The 24,009-nt window shown below is 39.6% G+C and overlaps 1 protein-coding gene across 6 annotated transcripts in view; it reads right to left on the bottom strand.

The window, feature by feature from the left end:
* Nucleotides 1-4,544: 4,544 nt before the first annotated feature.
* The window catches only part of dcaf6 (ddb1 and cul4 associated factor 6), a 176,542-nt gene continuing 157,077 nt past the window's right edge, over nucleotides 4,545-24,009 (bottom strand). For 2 of the 6 annotated variants that reach the window (XM_063050757.1, XM_063050758.1), the window contains 3 exons: nucleotides 17,367-17,455; nucleotides 11,231-11,336; nucleotides 4,549-5,055 (listed from right to left, as the gene is read on the bottom strand). In XM_063050757.1, coding sequence (XP_062906827.1) covers nucleotides 4,997-5,055; nucleotides 11,231-11,336; nucleotides 17,367-17,455 — 254 coding nt within the window. In that variant the 3' untranslated portion in view covers nucleotides 4,549-4,996. Of the gene's footprint in view, nucleotides 5,056-11,230; nucleotides 11,337-17,366; nucleotides 17,456-24,009 lie in introns of all 6 variants that reach the window. The other 4 variants (XM_063050755.1, XM_063050753.1, XM_063050754.1 and 1 more) reach the window with 4 other exon arrangements.

Here is a 24,009-nt window from a genome sequence, read left to right as displayed (position 1 = left end):
TACATGAAGTGTAAAACAGAGGCGAGAATGGATGTTAGACCACTGGAAAACAATGCTGGAGAGATAGTAATGGGGGGACAAGGAAATGGTGCACAAACTAGATAAATATTTTGCAACAGTCTTCACTGTGGAAGATCTAGGTGTCTGAGATTATGAAGTGTGTGAGGTTACCATAACTGGAGAGAAGGTCCTTGGGAAACTGAAAGATCTGAAGGTAGGTAAGTCAGCTGGACCAGATGGTGTACACCCCAGGGTTCTGAAGGAGGTGGCTGAAGAGATTGTGAAGGCATTAGTAATGATCTTTCATGAATCACTAGATTCTGGAATAGTCTGGAAAATTGCAATTGTCACTTCACTCTTCAAGAAGGGAGAGAGACAGAAGAAAGGAAATTATAGGCCAGTTCGTATGATGTCAGTGGTTGGGAAGATGTTGGAGTCGATTATTAAGGATGAGATCTCAGAGTACTTGGTGGCACCGGATAAAACAGGCCATAGTCAGCATGGTTTCCTCAAGGGAAAATCTTGCCTGTCAAATCTATTGGAATTCTTTGAAGAACTAACAAGCAGGATAGACAAAAGAGATTCGGTTGATGTTGTGTACTTGGATTTTCAGGCCTTTGGCAAGGTGCCACATGAGGCTGCTTAACAAGCTGCGGGCCCATGGTATTAGGGGAAAGATTCTAGTATGGATAAAGCAGTGGCTGATTGCCTGAAGGCAATGAGTGGGAATGAAGGGGGACTTCTCTGATAGGTTGCCAGTGACTAGTGGTGTTCCACAGGGGTCTGTGTTGGGACCAATTCTTTTTATGTTATATGTCAAAGATTTGGATGATGGAATTGATGGCTTTATTGCAAAGTTTGCAGACAATATGAAGGTAGTTGAAGGGGCAGGTAGTTTTGAGGAAGTAGAGGCTGCAGAAGCACTTAGATTAGGAGAATGAGTAAAGAACTGACAGATGGAATACAGTGTTGGGAAGTGTATGGTCATGCACTTTGGAAGAAGAAATGAAAGGATTGACTGTTTTCTAAATGGAGAGCAAATACAAAGCACTGAGGTGCAAAGGGACTTAGGAGTCCCTAAATGTTAATTTGCAGTTTAAGTCTGTGGTGAGGAAGGCAAATTAGCATTCATTTCAAGAGGACAAGAATATGAAAGCAAGGATGTAATGTTGAGACTCTATACAGCACTGGTGAGGCCTCACTTGGAGTATTGTGAGCAGTTTTGGGTCCCTTATCTTTAAAAGGATAGAAACATAGAAGATCTATAGCACATTACAAGCCCTTCAGCCCACAATGTTGTACTAACCATGTAACCTACTCTAGAAGCTGCCTTAACTTTCCCTACCGCGTAGCCCTCTATTTTTCTAACCTCCATGTACCCATCTAAGAGACTCTTAAAAGACCCTCTTGCATTCGCCTCTACAACATGTGTGGGCAGTGCATTCTGTGTGGAAAACTTGCCTCAGACATTCCCTTGTACCTACTTTCAACCACCTTAAAACTATGCCCCCTCTTGTTAGCCATTTCAGCCCTGGGAAAAAGCCTCTGGCTAGTCACATGATCAATGACTCATCTTATACGAAGGGTGATTGATAAGTTCATGGCCTGAAGTAGAAGGAGTCGATTTTAGAAAACCTAGCACATTTATTTTTCAACATAGTCCCCTCCTACGTGTACACACTTAGCCCAGCGGTCGTGGAGCATACGGATCCCTTTGTAGAAGTGGTCCACAGCAGGGATGATTGATAAGTTTGTGGCCTAAGGTAGAAGGAGATGCGTTATTAACTTCAAACTTTCTGCATTATCACTCAAAGAGTTGAACTGCACGTGCATGTAACAAGAGCGTCTTGGACCTCCAAGTGGTCCACAGTAGAGGTGATTGATATGTTCATGGCCTAAGGTAGGAGATGAGTTATACAGCTCTCATTACATGCATGTGCAGTTCAACTCTTGAGTGAAAATGTAGAAAGTTTGAAGTTAATAACTCATCTCCTTCTACCTTAGGGCACGAACTTATCAATCACCCCTACTGTGGACCACTTCTGGAGGTCCAAGACACCGACTTCTACAAAGAAGGGACCATATGCTCCACGACTGCTGGACTGTGTGTAAATGTAGGAAAAATAAATGTGCTAGGTTTTCTAAAAGTGACTCCTACCCTAGGCCACGAACTTATCAATCACCCCTCATACACTCCTAACAGGTCACCTCTCATCCTCCGTCACTCCATGGAGAAAAGGCCAAGTTCACTCAACCTATTCTCATAAGGCATGCTCTCCAATCCAGGGCAACATCCTTGTAAATCTCCTCTGTACTCTCTCTATAGTATCCACATCCTTCCAGAAATAGGTGACCAGAACTGAATACAGCACTCCAAGTGGGGTCTAACTAAGGTCTTATGTAGCTGTAACATTACCTCACGGTTTTTGAACTCAATCCCACAGTTGATGAAGGCCAACACACCATATGCCTTCTTAACAACACTGTCAACCTGCGCAGCAGCTTTGAGTGTATTATGGACATGGACTCCAAGATCTCGCTGATCTTCCACACCGCCAAGAGTCTTACCATTATTATATTCTCTCTTCAAATTTGACCTACCAAAATGAACCTCTTCACACTTATCTGAGTTGAACTCCATCTGCCACATCTCAGCCTAGTTCTGCATTTTATCGATGTCTTGCTGTACCCTCTAACAACCCTCCAGACTATCATAACACCCCCAACTTTTGTTGCAAGGATATGCTGAAAACTGGAGAGGGTCCAAAGGAGGTTCAAGAAAATGATTCCAGGATTGAATGTTTGTCATATGAAGAGTGTTTGATGGCTCTGGGCCTGAGTTCAATAGAATTCAGATGAATGAAGGTGACCTAATTGAAACCTATGGAATGGTGAAAGGCCGGGATAGAGTGGATGTGAGACGATGTCAAAGACCAGTGGGCACAGCCTCAGAATAGAGGGGTGTCCTTTTAGAACAGAGAGGAGGAATTTCTTTAGCCAGAGTGGTGAATCTGTGGAATTCCTTGCCACAAGCAGCTGTGGAGGCTAAGTCTTTATCAACCTCTACCTTAAATATACATAGATTTTTGATTGGTTAAGGCATGAAGGGATACAGAGAGAGGCCAGGAGATTGGGGCTAACAGGAAAATTGGATCAGCTATGATGGAATGGCAGAGCAGATTCAATGGGCCAAATGGCCTAATTCTACTCCTATATCTTATGGTCTTAGATGTTAGAAATACTTATCAACATAGTGATTAACTGGCATGTTGTATTTGATCTTTCCAGGTGAAGGAATACTTCACCTGCACATCTGTTCGATTGTCTATTGTATACGGTGTTCCCGATGTGGCCTCATGTACATTGGTGAGACACATTAAAACAGGGGGACCACTTCGTAGACCACTCTGCTCCCTCCGCCAAAAGTGGAACTTCCCAGTGGCCAAACAGTTTAATTTCGATTCCCATTCCTGATCTGACATGTCAGTTCATGGCATTTTCTTGTGCCATGATAAGGCCACCCTCAGGGTGGAGGAGTAACATCTTATATTCAGCTGGATACCCTCCAACCTGAAAGCATAAATATTGAGTTCTCCTTCCAGTAAAAAAAATTCTCTCACCCTCCCCTCTTCTATTCCCCACTTGGGTCTCTTACCTCCCCCTGCATCCCCTCCTCCTCTTCTTTCTTTCTCTTGTGGTCTACTCTTCTCTCCTAAAGGTTACTTTCTTTCCAGTCCTTTACCTTTCCTACCCACCTGGCTTTTTCTACCACCTATCTAACCATCTTCCCCCTTCGCTTCCAGTCCAGAAGGGTCTTGGCTTGAAACACCAACTGTTTATTCATTCCCATAAGATGCTGCCTGCCCTGCTGAGTTCCACGTGTGTGTTGCTTTGGATCTCCGACATCTACAGACTTTCTCATCTTTATTTTTGTATTTGGTATATGCCATGTTACCTTCTCCATGTTAGGAAAGTAATCCCTTGTGCATCGAGTGTTGGTCTTTTACTTTTATTCTTATTCCTTTTTTTCTTTAAATTGGGTTCTTTCAGGTTTCTTCCCTTGTGACTATCTGTGAGCAAGCAAATCAAGGTTGTATAATTTATACATTCTTTGATGATGTATGTACTTGAAGAGAAAATGTCCTGCCAAGCTGACATTTCCTTTGCGGTTGTGGCTCGGATTTAGTTGTTTTGTTAAATTTACAATGATAGTTGTGAGGACAGCGAAGGGAGTCAGGGACAGGTCGGAGTCTAAGCCCCCACTCTGCATTTGAAGACTAGTGTTCAGGCCTCTGCTCCACACCTTAAGTCCCACAACATGGATGTGTGATAAAAGCCATCCAGATTCTAGGTCTTCAATCTGCACTCAGGTCAATGACGCCGATGGGTGATGAAGAACATCAGTGGATATCAGGCTGTCTCAGATAAATGGGTCCTGGTATCAGATATCCATGCGAGGAGACACAAGGACTGAGGAGTCGGCGAGCTAGTCCAGAGGAATTCAACCTTTTAATTAGTAGATTTTCATAAGTCATAAGAAAAAAAATGTCCTGTAATTCCGATTTTTGGAGCACCAACTAACAAACCAGTATTTTTTTTAAACAACCAAAAACTTTAATGAAGTTTTCCCCCTCAGCATACATGCATAACAACAAGTTTAGAAAGGTTTCATCTTAACCCTCTTACTAGTGTTTTTTTTTTATCTTCACACTCAAAACACTGATCCAAACACATACAGTTGCACATTAGATAATATTGCACTTGAAACCTCCAAGCATCTCATCCACGGAACATAATAATTAAAAGCAACTTGCTTATTCTTTCCCACCTTTCTCATCCTAATTCATGCACACATTTTGCACAAAGAAATATTCATATTAAATGTACCCTTTTTTTCCAGAAAAGGAACTAAAATAACACTAAGGCTTTGTAGGGAAAATATACTAAATTTTCTGTAATACAAATTTCTTAATGCTTTTTTTTTAAATCTGAACAGTTATTCATCATCTTCATTCTCTTGGCCAGAGCCTTCTGAACGGTCACCTTCCAACCGATCTGTGAAATACAAGACATTAAATATTTGTTTCATTATTTAAAGTCATACTAGTTTAGAATCTATTCAGAAAGATTTCATAAAACAAAGGTTGTTAAAACAATGTTCACACAATTAATATTTATGGGTGATCCTTCAATTAGGGACACTTTTCACTAGAAATTTTGAAAAACAAAATTTCTTAAAACTGTTTTATTTATGTTATACCTTCATTTTAGGCTCTGGAATGAAAACCAGATCTTGGCATTTATCAACCTTTAAACATTTTTGCAGCGTTTTCATGGATGGGTGTCATTACCATCACACCATCAAAATACTGAATTTAATTTAAAATAAAATGACAGACAAAGATTTGAAAGTCAATGTTGAAAATATAATCCATGCCCTTTAATAAATTTATTTTAAGTACATTCAGAATATATGTTTGAACACATTTACTTATGCATGTCAATATTTTCACATTGGTTTACTAATTAGACTATTGGAACTTTAATCCTTTTTGACAGAATGCTGATATTTGCATCAAAGCACTGAGGCCAGAAAATGAGTTCAGACCAATATTACTAAACAAAACTATTTCCCATCAAAATGTGCACTGTGATGGTAATGACAATATTTTTGACATTGACAAACAATGGCTTTAGTTTAACATTAACTCTGACAAAACATCTGTCCATCAAGAAGCAACATTTACAATTCAAAACACATCCTTACAGTCCGCATTTTTTATCAAAATTCCATAACAGATTTTTAAGGCAGGCAGCGAGAGAATTTAGGCATTGTCTACTCTTGCTAAAAAAAATAATGCTTACAAAACATGTGCCTAACACTCCTCAACTCTGGAATAAGCAGCAATTCAAATTTCAAACAGATTATAGAGATAATTATTTTTCAACTGTCCATAAAATAGAACACTTTTTTAAAAAACACTGACTGAGCCCTCCACACACTTCTTTAAAATCAGTAAGACTTATGAAACATTCACAGAAATCTCAACAACTCTGGGGAAAAAAAGAAACACTTGAAATTTAAATATAGTCTCCATTAGTGCATGGGTGAAGCCTCAGGAAGATGAAGATTATTCTGTTTCTGTTGCTGTTGCTCGCCTACAGGAGATTCTGGCGAGGTATTCTCTGCTATGAAACTTTGTACTGACTGTCTTATCAGCAGACCTCTAGTTTCTTTGATTAACTCTCCACTGTCATCTTTCACAGTTTGGTAATTGTGTGATCATCTTAAGTTTTCCTGTCTCCCTTCTTTTTTTGTATCTCTCTCTTTTTCAAGGTTCTGCTGATATTTCATTGGGTCTTCTTTAATTGTGTCTCTTTTTTTTGATCTGTTCGCTGATGACTTTGGGCTATCTTGACAACTTCATTGCTAGTTGTGTGATGGTAAAGACATGATGGGAATTACATTTCTCACTTTTTAAAGAATAAGTTGGTTAAGTCTTGCACTTGCTAACTTGACTGGAGAGCTACCTTGTAAGTGTAATTTATATATACAAAAGTAAAGTGAAGTTATTTATTTCTAAGTTAAAATACTCAAATAGTAACTCGTAATGATACATAATAAACATACTCTCATATCAGGAGGTACAAATCCTTAAATTACTCACATTTCTGGACATTTAAAAGGTCAGTCTTCAACCATAAGACCTTAAGATATAGGAGCAGAATTAGGCCATTTGGCCCATTGAGTCTGCTCAGCCAGTTTTCCAATTTGATTGATCCAATTTTCCTCTGTCGCAGTCTTCTGCCTTTTCCCCATATCCCTTCATGCCCTGATCATTCACAGCTACCTGTGGCAAAGAATTCCACAGGTCTACCACTCTCTGGCTAAAGAGGTTCCTCCTCATCTCCATTCTAAAAGGACACCTCTCTATTCTGAGACTGTGTCCTCTGGTCTTAGACTTTCCCACCATAAAAAAAAACATCCTTTCCACATCCACTCTATCAAGGCCTTTCACCATTCTATAGGTCTTAATGAGGTCACCCCTCATTCTTCTGAATTGTAGTGAATACAGGCCCAGAGCTATCAAATGCTTTCATAAACCACTCAATCCCGGAATCATTTTTGTGAACCTCCTTTGAACCTTCTCCAGTTTCAGCACATCCTTTCTAGGATATGGGACCCAAAACTGCCTACAATACTCCAAGTGAGGCCTCACTAGTGCTTTATAAAGTTTCAACATTACATCCTGGCTTTTACATTCTATTCTTCTGCCATGACAGCCATGTGCTCCCCTGTCAATTCTCATGTCCATAGCAACCACATAAATGGTTGTCTGAAAAAACTGGGGACAGTGGTTCTTTGTCATAAAAAAAATAACCAACATGAATTTGACATGTGTTTTGAAAGTTCTTGTGAGAAAATACAAACTAAAAGTTTCATGAATATAATACTTATTATTACTTTATTTTGAAAACAAAGTTACAGAGTCTGGGTAATCTGGCACATTCAAGTTTTTAACTCACTTAACAATTAAGAAAACATTATTTATGAAGCATACTGAAAAAAGTTTTGAGTTACTATTGCCGTACTTTTAAAACTAAAGTACTTGTTTTTGTAAAGAACTTTTTTTCTTGAAAATCTACCCCAGGAACAGAAAAGTTATCCTCATTAAAGAATCACCCTTATCCTGCTTTTGAACAAACTGTCACCCACAATATACAGTGGATTCCGATTATTTGGGACACATCAGGGCCAGTACATTTTGGCCCAATTAAGCAGCTTTCCCAGTTCCCAGTATACCTTTTTTTAATTAAAAACGTATAAAAAAGACAAACTACCATTTAACGGAGTAACAAGTCATGCATTTATGAAATATAGAATGAATTAGAGCACTATCAATACTATTACAGTGCTAGAAAACGGTATTTGATCCTAATATAGTTCATCCAGTGTACGCTGTTGCGTTCTTTTAATTGACAATAAATGAACATCAGCACAGACACCTAGTGTAAATAATACACTGCCTGCATACAATGCTATCGACAATTGCATCCTCCAAATCTTCATTTTTATTGTAATATTCAATACCTTAAAATTCTTCATAGTTCCTAACTTGAAGTAGTGAAATCATTTCATTTTCACTTTTAATTGTTTCTGACATCTAGCCTGAATGCTTGAAACCAGTAAGCCACATAGCTCTGAATTGTCTTACTGAATATTCCTTGCCAATTATCAGTGACAAAAATGATTGCTTTTTGAACAAGCTCTTCCACAAACACATACAACTGGCATTATTTAAAAACTCACTCTAAGCTTGGTGTAGCGTCTAACGGCCACGAAAATGCACGCGTCTGATGTTAGTTAGAAACTGTTCGGCAACAGTGTCCTGCCCCAGATAAACAAAGCGACTATTTTCTCAATTAGATTTTTGTTCATAAGAGTTGTTCCAAATAAGCCGCTGCCCCAATTATCTAGAATCCACTGTATTTTAAAAATCATTTAAATTATCTTGTCTCCATCATTTGGGCCAGATTGCAAATTTAAAGTTGTTACACAGACCAAGTGCTGTGCATTTTCAAGTTCAAGGCATGTTGCCTGGAAAACTCCAATCAGCTAATAAGTGTTTTTTTAAATAACAGGGAAGCCAGCCGAGATAAAAAATCACTTGGAAGACTGACATAATTACTTTAGAATTTTATTTTGCTTGTTGAAAGAAAGAGAGATTAGTACTTAGGTAAACTAAGCGCCTTTCCTAAGTTTTAAAATTGGTGTGCTTTGTGAATCTCAAAATTTTACAGGAATAAGGGTTTAATTAAAAAAATCAAAACTTTGTGAAACTGTGAAATAATAAATGTTGGTAATGGTCAACAACTCAGGCATCATTTGTGGAATGGGAACAATATTTTAGATTTTAATATCTTTCATCGGAACTGGAAAATAGAACAAATGAAATTGTGTTTGTTGCAGAGAGGATGGAGGAGAGATAGATACTGTAGGACAAAGAAAATCTTTTGGTTCAGTTGTAAACACCGTCATTTGTGTGTGTGTGTGTGTCACTGTGTCTGAACAAAAGGAACATAAAAGTTGTGAATACAGAGCTATATGACATGCCCACAGAGTGAAAAAACAGCACAAATGGAAAAGTCCAATGCCTTAACCACTTGGCCATGTGCCCACAAGATGGCACAGATAGGGAAAGCTTATTACTCACACTTGTAGAATTCCATATCAAGCCCCACCAGAAGCTGTGCTAATTGGGTCTATTTCAAATAGTGCAGGAGGCCACAGACACCAAGGTTAGAATATGTCATATAGGGAATTAAAATGCCAGGCAGCAGAAATTGCATGGTTGCCCCTGCAATTCGAATGCAGGTGCTCTGTAAGACGGTCATCTGCTCTGCATTTAATTTCTCCAGTGTACAGGAGACCATTTTGTGAACATAGAGTACAAAACATTAGACTGGGAAAAAAGGTGCAAGTAAATTACTACTTCACTTAGAATGACTGTATGAGTTCCTGGGAAGCAGTAAAAGAACAAATGTTACATCTATACTTGCATGCAAAAGGGTGGGGGGGGGGAACAGTTAGAGATGGAAGAACATATTGGGGATGTGGGAGGGAAACAGTCCCTTCAAAATGTTAGAATGTGAGAGAGAGGGGCGGACATGTCTAGCACTGGGATTTCATCTCAGTGATAGAGGTAAAGGATTATTTGTTTAATGTGAAGACTGGTGAGGTGGAAGGTGGGAAATGGGGTACCGCACCTTTGTCTGACCAGGAAACAGGAAAGAACTATTGCCACAACATTGAAAACAAAATTGTGCTATATACTCTCCGAAGTCTTTTTTTGAAATGTTTGTACATTCAAAACTAATGAATAAGCTTCAAGACCTTAGCCTCAACCCCCCCTTGTGCAACTGCATCCTTGCTTTCCTCACTTGCAGACACCAGTCAGTTCGGATTGGCAACATCTCCTCCACAGTCTCCGTCAGCACAGGTGTAACAGAAGGATGTGCCCTCTGCCCTACTTGCCTTATACTTATCACTGTGTGGCTAAGTACAGCACCAATACCATAGTTAAAATTTGCTGATGGTTGAATCAAAGGTGGTGAATCAGCATGTAGGAGGGAGATTGAAAATCTGGCTGCACAACACCCTCTCATTCAATGTCAGCACGACCAAGGAGCTGATATTGACCAAGAAGATGAACTGGAGATTCATGAGTCAGTTCTCATCAGGGCATCAGAGGTGGAGATGGTCTCTTAATTTAAAAATACTTAGTGTTATCATTTCAGAGGATCTGTCCTGGTCTAGCATGCAATGCCATTATGAAGAAAGCATAGCAACACCGATACTTTCTTAGAAGTTTGTGAAGATTCAGCCTGTTACCTAAAACTTTGATAAACCTCTATACACGTGTGGTGGAGAGTATATTGACTGGTTGCATCACGGCCTGGTATGAAAACACCGCTGGCCTGGAACAGAAAACCCTACAAAGAGTAGTGAATACAGCCCAGTCATTCACAGGTAAAGTCCTCCCCACCATTGAGCACATTTACATGAAGTGCTATCGCAGGAAATCAGCATCCATCATCACGGACCCCCCACTATTCAGGCCATGCTCTCTTCTCGCTGCTGCCATCAGAAAGAAGGTACAGGAGCCTCAGGGCTCACACACCAGGTCCAGGAACAGTTATTACGCCTCAGCTATTAGGCCTTGAAGCAGAGGGGATAACCTCACTCAACTTCATTCTCCTCATACCTGAACTGTTCCCACAACCTATGAACTCACTTTCAAAGACTCTACATCTCATGTTCTCGATATTTATTGCTTATTTATTGTTATACTTTTCCCTTTTTGTATTTGCACAGTATGTTGTCTTTCGCACATTGATTGATTGTCCGTCCTGTTCGTGGGGGGGGGGGGGGAAGAGATCTTTCATTGATTCTATTTGCATTACTTGTATTTATTGTGAACACCTGCAAGAAAATGAAATGAATCTCAGAGTTCTATATGGTGACATATGTACTTCAATAATAAATTTATTTTGAACTTTGAACTTGATTGGATGACACCACACTGCTTTACTTCTGTAGTACCGTACATAACTGTACAGTTCCTTTAACAATATAAATTCTGGATGTGCTTTTGTTCAAGGAATATTTACATCGCATATGAACTAAACTGATTCACTATAAACAAGCCGTGCTGCATATAATTCTTACCTGTTCGAATATGATTGAGTGAAGCCAACATTCTTAGCATAAATGATGCTGGAACTGTGATTGTGTTCCTGGTCTCCTCCAACATCAATTCATTGCGACTGATCACCTGCCAGGGAGAACCCAATTATTCTCTTCTGTGTGGGTACTATTCAACAAGCATTGGTGAAGATATTTTTCATACAAATTTAATATACACTAAACCTTGTTAATTATTATAGCAACTCCTGGGAAAAATGCAAAGATTTTAACATTTCCATTTAAATCATGTGGAAGATTGACAAGATTGGAGAAGGCAATGTAGCAAAAGTGAAAAAATTAAGTGACATTTTTCTTCAAGATTGGTACGTGAAAAGTTGCTGCTATTACAGTAGACTTTATGATGGAAGTTCAAAGGATTAAACCAACTTGGACATGATGCTTTTGCAGAAATCTTCATAGTTGTACTTTGATCCTCCATTGCAGGCTACCAGAGATAAATGCATTATTCAAAATTGGTCTGATTTGACAAGTGTACATTCTGTGGTGAGCCTACTCTGTAATTACCCTTAAGTATTAATATGAAAGTACCTGTTAGTCAGGATATCATTCTCAATCATACTGTGGGACTCAATTTTTGATACAGCTGGCCTAGGCAACTTTGAAACACCTTGACCAAGAACTGCTGACTGGTTGATCCAGCCATTTTGACCATGTAGCAATGGATAGTTAACACCCTCTGAAAGTACAACTTACAATACAGGGACAAGATCCAGACAATTAGAGCATCCTGACTGACTGCATCACTCCCTGATATGGGAACTCAATGACAGGACTCTGCAGAAAGTACTGTAGACAGCTCAGCGCATCTGTAGATGTGAACTTCCCACTATTCAGGACGTTTACAGAGACAGGTGCATAAAAAGGGCCCAAAGGATCATTGGGGAACTGAGTCACTCCAACCACAAACTGTTCCAGCTACTACCATCTGGGAAACAGTATCGCAGCATAAAAGCCAGGATCAACAGGCTCCGGTACAGTTTCTTCCACCAGGCCATCAGGCTTGAATGATTCAAATACAATTGTATTTCTATTCTATATTGACTGTCCTGTTGTACATACTACTTATTACAAATTACTATAAAATGCACATTTAGACGGAGATATAACGTAAAGATTTTTACTTATGTATGTGAAGGATGTAAGAAATAAAGTCAATTCAATAGAAGAAAGTGGCAATGTAAATTGAAATTTTAGATTGACTACAGCAAACTGGAAATTGATGGAGAAAACCTTATACCCCTAAATTATATATGTCACAACACAGGCCACATCATAAACTGTTAACCTCTACAGCAGCGGTTCCCAAAGTGGGTGACATCACCCCCTAGAGGCAGAGGGAATTTCTAAAAGGGCAGTGGGGGGGGGGGTCCACTCAGTAGCAGAGGGGGCACCTGAGGGATTACCAGCTTAATTTAAGAAATGATTTACTTATTTTAAGCATTTGGTCCTCAGTACCCCATAATTAATTACAATGATCATGTAATCACCTCATCATTTGCTAACCCACCGTTCTCTTAGACTTTGCTCAAAGCGCATTATAGTTGAAAAGCAATGTGACACTTCTGTACCTGGCATATGAGAAATCTGGAATGAAGAAATGGTGTTATTTCCAGATATGGTCCACGCATTATTACTATTCACTACTGGAGTACAGTGTAAGTACAGTGTTAGTACAATTCCCATACTCTAATCATGTAGTGACACAACTCCTGTGAATTAGGATACGGTGTTTGTAAAGTTCAGAATCTGTTCACTTGACCACATTTCTCTCGGCCATTGGCCAAATGAGATATTGCTGCCTCAGTTTATGCACCTTCAGGCACAAAGTCAAGTTCTGCCTCAGTGATTGACTTCCATTGATCGCAGTGCTTGGGGTTGGACTTAAACAATTGGTGATTGACCATGGCCATTAATCCATCATAAAAAAAGACAGAAGCAGACCAAACAAAAGAGTGTAGACAATACAGTGCGGGGTATCTGAAGTATGGATTTATACCAGCACTAGCAACTAACAGCAGCCAATGTGTGAAAAAGTTTTTCAAATAAGGCAATGAAACTGTCCAGGCTCCTTGAACATTTGAAGAAAATACACTCTGATAAAGCAAACAAGAACTTGGCTCATTTTCAGTCACTTTGTGAAAACTTTCAGAAATGGAAAACACTTCAAAATATGTTTGCCAGTACTTAACAACAAAACAGTGATCGTGCTTCATACATTTCAATACTTATTGCGAATTCTGGAAAACGCCATATAATTGGAAGAGAACTGATTCTGCCAGCAGTGAGGCAGGTTCTGAGTACGGTTTTGCATAAATCACCAGACCAAATAATTAAAGCGATTCTGCTCAGTGACAACTCTGTTCGAAGACAAATAGATGAAATGTCTGAGAATGTAGAAGCCACATTGTACAGCATATTTACGACAAAAGAATTTGCTTTGCAGTTGGATGAGTCAACTTTACCAGGCAATAAATTGTTACTTTTTAGTTATGCTTGTCTCATAAAAGATGAAAGCACAGTTCAAGAGTTATTTGCAAGGGGACTAGAAATATATGAAGGGGGTATCAATATTCCTCATTGTTAAGCGATTTTTCCAAGAGGAGGACATTGCACTCATCAATATTCTTGCTTGTGCAACAGATGGAGTACCAACAATGACAGGACACCATCGCAGGGATTATTACTTTCTTCGAAAAACCTAACATATTTATCATTCACCGCGTAATTCAGACAATATCTTGTCGCAAAAAACCGAAGTGGTCAGCTGGACATATCATTAAATACTGTTATCACAGCTGTAAATAAAATCAATTCCCATGCTCTCAATTCCAAACTATTTTGAAAGCTTTGTATTGAGAAAGATGAACAGTTTGAACACTTGTTGTTGCACAGAGAAGCCAAATGGTTCTGAAAAGGAAACTGCCTGAGATGCTTTTATGCACTTTTTGAAACTATGATAAAATTCTTTGAAGACTTGAATGTTTCATTCATTAATCAACTCAAGAATATTAGGCATCACAAGGCTTATTTGAATTATTCAGAAAGTTTCATAAAATTAGTCTTCAATTGCAAGGAAATTATGTAAATCTTATCAAAGTCACATTAGTCAGCTCCACATTTCTGTCCAAGTTAAACCTATTTAAGTGCAATACTGGCTGCTGCAGCCTTATTGAATTTCTCAGGCTCTCCAAGTTGGAAGAGCAAGAAAGAATCCAGTCAATGATGATATTCAAGTATACTGTGCCCACCTGGGTGAGCTACATAAAGACAGAAAGATTATAGGATCTTTTCTCGATCCAAATTCCAGATTAATTAATAAATCCATTCCTCAACACTTGTAATGAGGAATTAACATGAAAAATGGAGGAAGAACTGATCTCACTACAAAATGACGTTGAGCTGAAGCTGAGGTTTAAAATATCATATCAAAACTTTTGGTTACAGAAAAATCTCCGAAGCTATCCTGTACTATGGGAGAAGGTCAAGGTGTTCTTTATCGCCTTTCCAACGTCATATTTAGTGGAGTTCAGTTTCAGTGCAATTGCCCAATTTCTTTCAAAACAACAAAACTGATTGCAAATTACTGAACCTGGGGATCTGAGACTCCTTCTCAATGACATTCAGCCTGTTGAGAGGCTGAAATCACCGCATCAAGCCCATCCATCTCAATGAAAGTTGAAAAAGCAGTGAAGTAGTGAATATAAACGCAAACAACAGGAATTCTGCAGACGCTGGAAATTCAAGCAACACACATCAAAGTTGCTGGTGAACGCAGCAGGCCAAGCAGCATCTATAGGAAGAGGCGCAGTCGACGTTTCAGGCCGAGACCCTTCGTCCTGAAACGTCGACTGCGCCTCTTCCTATAGATGCTGCTTGGCCTGCTGCATTCACCAGCAACTTTGATGTGTGAAGTAGTGAATAGTTGGACTACTAATGTACGTCCTAAAATTGTTGATGAAAATTATTTTACTGAAATTAAATAATTTTATTTGTAGCTTTTAACAGATCTGAATTTTTCTTACAATTATTTGTCACTGTTTTGAACTTACAATCCAAATTTTCTTTCACTGTGTATCGTAAATCAAAATTCTTAGTAGTTTTTATGTAATGGCCAGAACGAGAGTGGGGGGTACTGGGAATGGAGTCTGGGGCCAAGGGGGCAGTAACCAACAAAAGTTTGGGAACCAGTGTTCTAGAGAGATCATCTACAAAGATGGAAGTAGAATTACCTAAACATAGATTTAGGAGAAGCACAAGTGCAACATCTGATTTATATTTAGCTTTGCTCCTGGTTACCACTGTTTCCATTCTGACATCTTCTGCTAAATACAGTCCGAAATCCATGAACCTTTAGCTTCCAGAATTGATTCCAACCCAACTTACTTACTCACAAAACTAATATTGCAGAACTCTTCCAACAACTTTGATTTTATCATAATAAGGCCCAATACCTTCTATACCTAATAAAGTGACCATTGAGTGTACGTTCACCGTCTCTGCTGCTGTAGCATATTCACTTCAACTTTCGACTTGTGTGATCAGAGATGCTCTTCTGCACACCACTGTCATATTGTGCTTACTGTTGCTTTTATGTCAGCTTGAACCAGTCTAGCCATTCTCCTCTGACCTCCCTCATTAACAAGTCATTTTTGCCCACAGAACTGCTACTCACTGCTTTTTTCTTTTTCACACCATTCTCTGTAAACACTACAGACTATTCTGCGTGAAAATTCCAGATCAGCAGTTGACAGACTAACCACCCCATCTAGCTCAATCATTCCACAAAGTCCCTTAGATCACATTTCTTCCCCATTCTGATGTTTGGTCTGAACAACAACTGAACCTCTTGACCACGTCTGCACACTTTTGTGCATTGAGTTTGTGACGAGAATACACATAAATTAAGATGTTTGCTGGCCTGGGCTAGCAACAGTGGCATCAGCAGTTGGTCTGCCACCTGCCCTCAGGGGAAGGAGAGATAAGGAACAATGAAGCAGCATTTGGAGATGTTAATGAAGGAGCCATCAGTCTGGGTATTGTCTAGAGCGGCTTCCCCTTTGAACCCTGAACTGTTTGAAGTGATGGACAGGCGATCTGGAGATGTGTAATGAAGGGACGGGAGAGAGAGCTGTCTGGAGCGGCTCCCCCTTTGAACCCTGAACTGTTTGAAGTGATGGACAGGCGATACCCCAGCAGGGGGATAAAAAGGGACAGGTTCGCTAAGGAAACACACACACGACACCCGAGGTAACGAGACCCTGGAAGCGGTGCGCCTCTCACAAGTCGGTGGAAAGCTCTTGGACAGCTGATCGGGGGATCAGCCTTAAACGCACAGGGTGGAAAGGTACGATCAGCGGGAAACCGGTGTGTGTCCACCCTCGCTTGGGTCCCGGGTTCACTGCAGAGGATCGACCGCATCTGGAGGAGGGGTCACAGTCGGTGACCTCAGGTGACATCACAAAGGACCCGCCCGAAAGCTGCTTGTGAGCCATCTCGCCGGTCTGTGAGTGGAAGCGTTCTGAATGATCAGTCGTTCTTGTTCTCTCTCTCCCTCCCCCCACGTTGTCCATCGCCATGGCAACGATTACTGCGAACTGAACTAAATTGGACTGAACTTTGTGTCACTTTGAAATTGGTCATTTACCCCTAGACAATGATAGAGCTTGATTGATGCTGTTATTTTAATTCTGTGCACATGTGTGTTTATCATTGCTGAACTGTTGCATTTATTATCCTTTCGATTACTGTGTTGCTTGTTTCTTTAATAAAACTTTCTTAGTTCTAGTAATCCAGACTCCAACTGAGTGATCCATTTTTGCTGGTTTGGCAACCCAGTTATGAGGTACGTAACAAGTTGCTGCCACATGATCTGACTAATTAGATATTTGCATTAAGGAGCAGCTGTATAGGTGGACCTAATATAGTGGCTACTGAGTGAATTTTATTTACCAATTGAAAAGATGAAATTTAATGTGTAAATTTTTGATTTTTTAAAAATGCTATAATTTATCTTTGATCATGCTACTTACACTGTCTTTTTGAGACAATTTTTTTCCAATCAACTTACACAACAAAAATGACAGAACTTAATGCATACCTCATCTGCCAGTTTTCTGTCAAAAGCTGGTATTCCTTCCAGCGGTGTCCAAATCTTGACATCATAATCTATACCAGACGATGCCAGAACTATGTAAAACAAAAATAATACATTGCATTTCAGTACATATTTATTACATGATTAACTTATGCTGCCCTATTTGGTAACCATTATTAACTGTTGACTAAGTGTCTAGCCTCCATTTCGTGTAAAACTCCAATGGGGCTGAGGGTGGTAACAAAGGTAAATCATGAGACAGTCTTTAGCCCTCAGCCATCAGACTATTGAACCAGAGGGGATAATAACGACACTCACCTCAACACTGAACTCATTCCACAACCTACGGACTCACTTTCAAGAACTCTACAACTCACGTTCTCGATATCCATTGCTTATTTATTTATATTATTTACATGTTTTCTTTCTTGTTTGTACTTGCACAATTTGGTGTCTTTTGTACTTTGATTGTTTGTCCATATTTGTTGTGTTCAGTTTTTCATTGATTCTAATGTGTTCCTTTGTACCTACTGTGAATGTCCGCAAGAAAATGAATCTTGGAGTAGTATACAGTAACATATGTATGTATTTTGTTAATAAATTTACTTTGAACTTCAATAAACTTGTCACAATTCACAGATGTTACTATGCAAGAAAGAAGAGTACTGCAGGGTACTGATGTGGAGCAGATTGTAACCAGCTGGTAATGAACAGCATAAAAGGGCCTTGGCCTAAAACCTTGACTTATTATTCTCCTCCATAGATGCTGCCTGATTTGCTAAATTCCTCCAGGGTTTTGTGTGTGTTGAATAGCTTATCAATGAATTATTAAGGCGGGTAATATTACTAATATTGAAATATTACAGAAAACTGTAGATCTAGATTGGAAAGACCTCCACCTAATCAGAAAACTGTACTGGGAACAAACTGCCGCTGTAAGAATAGATGGAGAAGTGAGTCAGTTTACGAAAATCAAGAGAGGCATTAGACAAGGGTGTGTTTTCTCCCCTGATTTATTTAATGTGTACAGTGAAACAATATTACGAAAAGTAAGAGACATCTTGGGAATCAAAGTTGGCCGTGAAAACATCAATAATTTCAGATATGCAGATGACACTGTGTTAATTGCAAGTACGGAGGAAAAACTACAAAACTTAATTGATATAATTGTTGCAAAAATGGGTCTATCTATCAATTGCAAAAAGACAGAACATGTGGTGATATCCAAAAAGAAGGAGAATCCTATCTGCAGGCTGAGAATAAACAGGGAAGACATAAAACAAGTACAGAACTTTTGCTACTTAGGAAGCTGGGTGACATCAGATGGCAGGTGTGACTTGGACATTAAAAGAAGAATAGGGATGGCAAAAGACACCTTTACAAGAATGAAGAGTATACTGACCAATACTAAACTAGGCATGACAACCCACCTCAGAGAACTGAAATGTTACGTTTATCCAGTTATGCTATATGGCTCAGAATGTTGGATGATATCTAGTAACATGAAGAAAGTGCACTGTTTTGTGCACTTTATGCAGTCCTGGGTAGGTCTGTAGTCTAGTGTAGTTTTGTGTAGTTTTTGTACTGTTCATGTAGCACCATGAAAAACGTCTTGTTTTTACTGTGTACTGTACCAGCAGTTATGGCCAAAATGACAATAAAAAGTGACTTGACTTGACCTGACCTGACTTGAAATGAATTGTAGCAGCAGAGGTGTGGTTTTTGGGGAGGATGCAAAGAATATCATGGATGAAACGAATATCTAACGAGGACGTCATGAACAGAGCAAACACAAAAAAGAGAAATAATGTATGAGATCATGAAAAGGTAACGTAACTTCATTGGACATGTGATTAGGAAAGAGGAGTTAGAATGCACGGTAATTATGGGAAAGATTGACGAGAAGAAAGCAAGAGGAAGACAAAGACAAATGATGATGGAGACAGCAGCCAGAGAACTGGAAATGAATACCAATGAATTGATCCAGTTGACCCGAAACAGGAGTGTGTGGGCCATGGCAGTCAAAGCTCCAACTGGGCATGGCACCTGATGATGATGATGAATATTACTAAAGCAAATCAGTATAGTAAACACATTCCCAGAATGTATAATCAATTTGAAATTGGGTGACAAAAGATTTTTAAATTAGTGATTAGATTTGCAAAGCAACTTTGAAAAATAATCTTGCAGAGAAAATGAGAATTGAGCCATGCAGGATTCAGACTGAAAAAAACGTAAGCGGTTTGATTGATTCACCAACCAAGTGTGAAGGAGAAATTTTAACAGTGTTTTCCACGTAATAGCAATTCTCATTTCCAAACAGTTATAAATACAAAAGATCTATAATGATGAATTACAAAACTACCAACACTAAATTATTAACATTTTGGATGTTAAACCATTCTATAAGTATATGTTCCATGTAACATGGTAACATGCTTTTATCAGCTAATAAAATCAAAGGGGACATCCATCCAGTGAAACAGGTAAGAAAATTCCAACTCCAAGAAAGGGCAGCTCAGCACTTCAAAATTGGATTAAAACTGTCATAACTTTACTTGCACGGAAAGACTGAAGTGGATGACCCAATTTACTTAAAAGTTACAGAAATTACTAAATATAGTCATGGGTATGCTAAACAAAACTTCTGTGGTGTTGTATCTACAAGGATCATGGCAATTTTAATAATGACCTGAATTCCAGAGCAGCTTTCACAGAATTTAGGTCCTTCAGGACCAAATGCTTCCCTACTTGTTAATGCAGTAGATCCTTGTGTTATTTATGCAAAGGTGGGCTTACCTTTGTACTGAAGATGGAAGTGCTGTGTTTCAACAAGACTGCCCCCAGTTCCAGCCTGTTGATATGCCAGGTGGACTGAAATGATATTCCGGTTCCCTGTCCCCAGCTGAAAATCCTATCCAGAGGAGGGAAGCATCAGTGATCAGGATGACAGTCAGGCTGGGTATGCAACTGTACACCCAGCCCAAATATTGCTTTCGATTACTAGCATTGTGCTTCTGTTGGTGCAAAGGAGGAGGAATGATAGTCCCCTGATAAACTGCTCCCAAATGTAATGACAGGGATATTTATGGATGTATTTATTTTGACTTGCTGCTTATGTTATACAGTACATGAAGCAAAACTGCAACTGAGTTACCACTTTGATAAAATTCATTCAAAATTTTATAATTATTATTGAACATAACTTGAATATTGCATGGATTCATTGATTATTTCTTCATAATCCAGGCTCTAACAAACATCTCGTGCACAATTTTTAATCTGCATTTCGGGAACAAATAAAGATGCCAGAAAGCCAATCATTTTAGACAATTCTGCCAAATGATTTTTCCATGACATTCACTTGAAAACAAGGGGTTTCAAAATGCAGTTGGTACCATTCTGCACCTGCTGATATTGCTAGATTTTAAGTTAAAAAAAAACCTGCAGATACTGCAAATCTGAAATAAAACTGAAGTGCTGGAAATACACTGCTGATCATGTAACATTTGCGGAAAGAGCAATTGAGTTAATATTTCAGGTCAAATACCCTTATTATAATTTAAAAAAACCTTAGATGCAGGAAATCTAAAATAAAAACAGAAGATGGTACGAACTCGCACCCAGGCAGACAGTATCTATGGAAAAGGTTTATTAAACAACTGCAAATCTAACTTTAATTTTCTATCACACTTGACCTGCCTACATGTGTGGCCTCCTGCACTACTGCAACAAAAGTATGAAGACAGCACTTTTCACAGCACAATGCAGCTTGCAGACTCAATATCAAATTCAACAGTTTTATTTCATTTGGTTCTTATGTTTTTTTAAAAATCAGAACTGGTTAGTTCTGGTGCAAGATCACCCAGCTGTAATATTAACAATTTTTTTCCCACTACTCTCAAGACACAGCCTAATTTGCTAGATATTTTCAGCATTTTCCTTTTGGTTTTAAATCTCGCAATACCCCTGACCTAGATTTCACAAGCTTTACTTCTATTTCTGTTTTCTTTCTAACTGTTCTTTCCAGGCAGCTTGATAACCAATGGAATCGCCTTGGGAACCCTGACCGCATCTTATCAGGAAACTTTCCCTTTGCCCGTCCATTTCTTTCCCATTCACTTTGCAATTGAAATTTCATATTTATCAAGTCTGATGAAAAATCTTAAGTCTGAAATTCTACCCATGTTCCTGCTCCACTCTGCTCCGCCCACTTTTATTTGCTGGACTTCAAAATACTTTGTACCCAATTGTTCTCCCAAAAATAATTTTGCCATTCTGGTTTAAACTCCTTTTCATGAGAAAATGTAGTTTTCTGAAATAAATTAACTATAATGGATAATATTTGAGCATTATACCAATGAAATTGTACTCCATTTTACATTTCTTGCCATTGAACTGACTCTCCATAACATTCTCCTTTCCCTTCCAGAAAGATTTTAAAGATTTCTTGAAAAGCCAGGTGGATATCAAGGATATTAAAGATAAAATTTATAGTTACACAACCACTTCCACAACACTTTATAGCCAGGAAAGTACCTTTGAAGCGAGGTCACAGCTGTAACGTACAAACAGCAACTGCCAATTTGCACTCAGCGAAGTCATACATCACAACACGATATTGACCACATAATTTATTTTACTGATAATGGTTAAAGGATAAATATTGGTATGTACAATAGAGAAAAATAACTTTCCATTTCTACACCAAAGTGGTATTGTGGGGTCCTGTACATTGAATTTGTTGGGTAAACAATATTGTAGCATCTCACGCAAAAGACAAAACACCCAGCAGCACAACTTCCTCAGTAGTGTTGTGTCAGATGTGTTATATGCTCAACTTTTGAGAGTGAGACAAATCCTCACAGTGCTACCAACTGAGCTACAAATGACAATAGGAATCTGAGGAGTGTGATGGAGAAAAGGAGGAATAACAACAAACCACTTGGTTGTGTTTCATGTGACGACTAAACAAGGCTGTTCAGAAATTGGTAACTTCTGGAAGGGATATGTCAGGATGTGACAAAATTTAGACCCAATACACACCTGAGAAAGATTTTTCAGTTAGAAAGAGTGGAGAAGTTTAGGGAAGCACTTGCAGCTTGTAGAATCTGGTACCTGAAGATTTGTCTCATCAACATTAAGTGATGGTGAAGACAAATAGACAATGTTATAGTTTTGTTCAAAGGTAATGATTTAAAATGAAAAGCAAGCAAGTACATAAGCAGAAAGTTAGAGGGACATATAGGCCAGCAGGGGGTCATTAAGCAACATACATAAAAGTTGCTGGTGAACGCAACGGGCCAGGGAGCTTCTCTAGGAAGAGGTACAGTCGACGTTTCAGGCCGAGACCCTTCGTCAGGACTAACTGAAAGAAGAGCTAGTAAGAGATTTGAAAGTGGGAAGGGGAGGGGGAGATCCAAAATGATAGGAGAAGACAGGAGGGGGAGGGATGGAGCTAAGAGCTGGACAGTTGATTGGCAAAAGGGATACGAGAGGATCACGGGATGGGAGGCCCAGGGAGAAAGAAAAGGGGGAGGGTTAAAGCCCAGGGGATGGGCAAGGGGTATAGTGAGAGGGACAGAGGGAGAAAAAGAATATATAAATTATAATAATAAATAAATAACGGATGGGGTACGAGGGGGAGGAGGGGCATTAACGGAAGTTAGAGAAGTCAATATTCATGCCATCAGGTTGGAGGCTACCCAGGCGGAATATAAGGTGTTGTTCCTCCAACCTGAGTGTGGCTTCATCTTGACAGTAGAAGAGACCCCGTGGATAAACATAAAAGAATGGGAATGGAATGTGGAATTAAAATGTGTGGCCACTGGGAGATCCTGCTTTCTCTGATGGACAGAGCGTAGGTGTTCAGCGAAAGTCTCCCAGTCTGAGCAGGTCTCGCCAATATATAGAAGGCCGCATAGGGAGCACCGGACGCAGTATATCACCCTAGCCGACTCACAGGTGAAGTGTCGCCTCACCTGGAAGTACTATCTGAGGCCCTGAATGGTAATGAGGGAGGAAGTGTAAGGGCATGTGTAGCACTTGTTCCAGTTACAGGGATAAGTGTCAGGAGGAAGATTGGTGGGGAGGGATGGGGGGGACAAATGGACAAGGGAGTCACATAGGGAGCGATCCCTGCGGAAAGCAGAGGGGGGGGAGGGAAAGAAATGCTTGGTGGTGGGATCCCACTGGAGGTGGCAGAAGTTACGGAGAATTATATGTTGGACCCAGAGGCTGGTGGGGTGGTATGTGAGGACCAGGGGAACCCTATTCCTAGTGGGGTGGCGGGAGGATGGGGTGAGAGCAGATGTGTGTGAAATGGGAGAGATGCGTTTGAGAGCAGAGTTGATGGTGAAGGAAGGGAAGCTCCTTTCTTTAAAAAAAGGAGGACACCTCCTTCGTCCTGGAATGAAAAGCCTCATCCTGAGAGCAGATGCAGCGGAGACAGAGGAATTGTGAGAAGGGGATGGCATTTTTGCAAGAGACAGGGTGGGAAGAGGAATAGTCCAGATAGCTATGAGAGTCCGTAGGCTTATAGTAGACATCAGTAGATAAGCTGTCTCCAGAGATAGAGACAGAAAGATCTAGAAAGGGGAGGGAGGTGTCGGAAATGGAGCAGGTAAACTTGAGGGCAGGGTGAAAG

Source organism: Mobula hypostoma, chromosome 6 (genome assembly GCF_963921235.1).
Source record: "Mobula hypostoma chromosome 6, sMobHyp1.1, whole genome shotgun sequence".
NCBI classification, from domain to species: Eukaryota; Metazoa; Chordata; class Chondrichthyes; order Myliobatiformes; family Myliobatidae; genus Mobula; species Mobula hypostoma.
The sequence above is the reverse complement of the archived record's forward strand: the minus strand, read 5'-3'. Positions and strand labels throughout refer to the sequence as shown.